A 2,534-nucleotide genomic window follows, 5' to 3' on the forward strand; every position below is an offset into this window, starting at 1 on the left:
CCCCCAACCGCCGCTCAACCGACCCCCAATCTGGCCCCGCGCGGCGCCGCCCTGGTCAGGTGGAGGTGGCCCTGCAGCAGCTGCGCGACCCTGATGCCGGCATGGACGTCCACCAGTCCAGCCTGGAGAGCTTGGCGCGGCTCGCCTGGAGTGACGACGAGGTGCTGGATTTTGTGTCGATTGTGTTGCTGCTCGTTCATCGTGTTTTTGCGCGCGCGTGCGCGTGTGTGTGTGTTGTGTGTGTGTGTGTGTGTGTGTGTGTGTGTGTGTGTGTGTGCGCGCACGAGGGGCGGGGCAGGGCGGGGTGTGTGTGCACGCGCCTGTGCCTCCGCCTGTCCATGGGAGCGTCTGAGTATGGTGTGTGTGCATGAATCGGGATGCATTTCTGCCTGAGCTGGCCAGCAGCGCAACAACAGGCCCTCCAGCTTCCGAGTGTTGCGCGAACCCATGCTCTCATCCCAAGGCCGCAGTGCGCATGCAAGCAACCCCCCACACACACTTCTGACACACACACACGCACACACTCGCGCGCATCCGCACACGTATACACACACACACACACACACACGCACACACACACGCACGCGCACGCACGCACGCGCGCGCACACACACACACACACACACACACACACACACACACACACACACAAACCTCATGCCCCCGCCGCCGCCAGGTGCGCGAGGCCGTCGCGGCGGGCGGCGGCATCCGCGGCATCGTGGACGCCCTCAACGCCCCCGGCTCCGACGACGGCGTCGCCTGCAACGCCTGCCTCGCGCTCATGTCCCTAGTCCGCGGCGAGTCCGAGGTCTGCCAGTCCAACCAGTGGCACATCGCCAAGGCCGGCGCCGTCGAGGCCGTCGCGGCGGCGATGCGGCGGTTCCGGGGCAGCGTGATGGTGCAGCTGAGCGTGCTGCTGGCGTTCATACCGCTGGCGCTTGAGAACGCGATGATGCAGGCGCACATAACGCAGGTGCGCCGTGGCGGGCGGGAGCAGCCCGCCCTCCCTGCCCCAGCGCCCCGGCTGCTGCACCCGGCCCCTCCGCCTGGGCATCCCTCTCCTGCCCATCCGAGCTGTAGCCCGCGGGCTACCATGGGGTGGAATGCGGCTGCTTGTCGTGTTTGCAATGCTTGCGGCCGGCGGCCCGCCGCAGGCGTGTGGGTGCCCCCGCGAGCCGCGGCCATGCCGAGCGCCCACAGCCCGCCGCCCCTTTCTTCGCCGGCGGCGCGGCCTGCGCGTGTTACCCCGCAGGAGGCGCTGCGGGATATTGTTATTGCCCTGGATTTGCATCCTGGGGAGGTGGACATACAGACAAAGGGGCTGGTGCTGTTGGGCGTGCTCATACAGGTGGGGTTGAGCAGTGCGGTGAGGTTTTGGGGTGTCAGGGGGGCACGAGGCAGGGGATCTAGGGTTTGGGGTTCAGGGTCGGGTGGGGGGGTGGGGTGGAGGAAGGCGTGTTGGAGGGGCCGGGGCGCGGCGGCGCGCAGGGACTGGGATGGCTGCAGCGGTGTGGGTGTCACGTTTCGGGGGCCGCTTGCGCAGGCGCTCGTGGGGGCGCGTCCGGCGGCGGTGGGGTCCGTGGTCTCTGAGTCATGAAAGCCAGCCCGTAGCCAGGCAAAAACCGAACAACACGCTCCCAGGTGGAATCAGGGTCGCGGCGCGCCCGCACCTCAGCTGCGCCGCGAGCGCCTCTGCCGGCCCCGCCCCTGCGCCGCCCTCAACCCCCGACCTTAAACATTAAACCCGAAACCCTAAACCCTACACCCTAAACCCCCAAGGGCGACGACGCGGTGCACGATGCCATCCGCCAGCGCGAGTTGGAGGAGGGCGTCCCCTCGCGCGTCGTCGGCGCGCTCGCCGCGTATGGCGGCGACAGCGACGACGTGCTCTGGGCGGCGCTGTTCGTGCTGGCGGTGTTGATACGCGACAACAGCGCGGTGTTCGGCGCCGCGGCGGTGGCGGTCGCGCGGGCGGGCGGCTTGCAGGTGCGGCGCTGCCGCGGGGCCAGGCGGGGGGCCTGTGTGCAAGCAACTGCGTGTGCATTTGTGTGTAGTGGGGCGGGTGGGTGAGCAGGACGGAACCGGCCTGGATGCACAAGATAGAGCGGCGCTCGCTATGAGCGCGGCAAGGTGCACAGCCAAAGGCAGCGCCCGCCCAGTGCGCAGCGGACGCGGAGCCCCCACGCGTGCGTCTGCCCTTCGTTTGACGTCTGCTGTGTGCGTGTGATCGCGGGGCGCGCGTGCGCACGCGCCCCGGCCTCAGGTCTTGGGCTCGGCGCTTGAGCAGTACCGCGGGCGGTTCGAGGGGGAAGGCCAGGAGCCAGATGAGATGATCACGTCAGCGGGCGATTACCTCATCAACGTCCTCGCCCCCGCCGACCGCCGCCTGCGGCTGCGGCGCGCGCTGCTGCTGGCGACGAGCGCGGCGTGCTTGGTAGCCGCCGGGTACCTGGCGTGGCAGGACTGGCGGGACTGGCGCGCGGCGCGGGCGGCGGCGGGCAGCGGCGGCGGGGCGGGCGCGGGCGGCGCGAGGG

At 69.7% G+C, this 2,534-nt stretch overlaps 1 protein-coding gene across 1 annotated transcript; it reads left to right on the forward strand.

Annotated features, from left to right (window-relative positions):
* Positions 1 to 101: 101 nt before the first annotated feature.
* Positions 102 to 2,120, forward strand: MNEG_15458 (hypothetical protein; the record flags this gene model as incomplete). Its single annotated transcript, XM_014036072.1, has 6 exons — positions 102 to 161; positions 677 to 973; positions 1,253 to 1,348; positions 1,544 to 1,570; positions 1,780 to 1,986; positions 2,055 to 2,120. 6 exons carry the CDS (start codon positions 102 to 104, stop codon positions 2,118 to 2,120), a joined length of 753 nt encoding a protein of 250 aa, XP_013891526.1.
* Between the last annotated feature and the right edge of the window lie 414 nt (positions 2,121 to 2,534).

Source organism: Monoraphidium neglectum (genome assembly GCF_000611645.1).
Source record: "Monoraphidium neglectum strain SAG 48.87 unplaced genomic scaffold scaffold05343, whole genome shotgun sequence".
In the NCBI taxonomy this organism is placed as follows: domain Eukaryota; kingdom Viridiplantae; phylum Chlorophyta; class Chlorophyceae; order Sphaeropleales; family Selenastraceae; genus Monoraphidium; species Monoraphidium neglectum.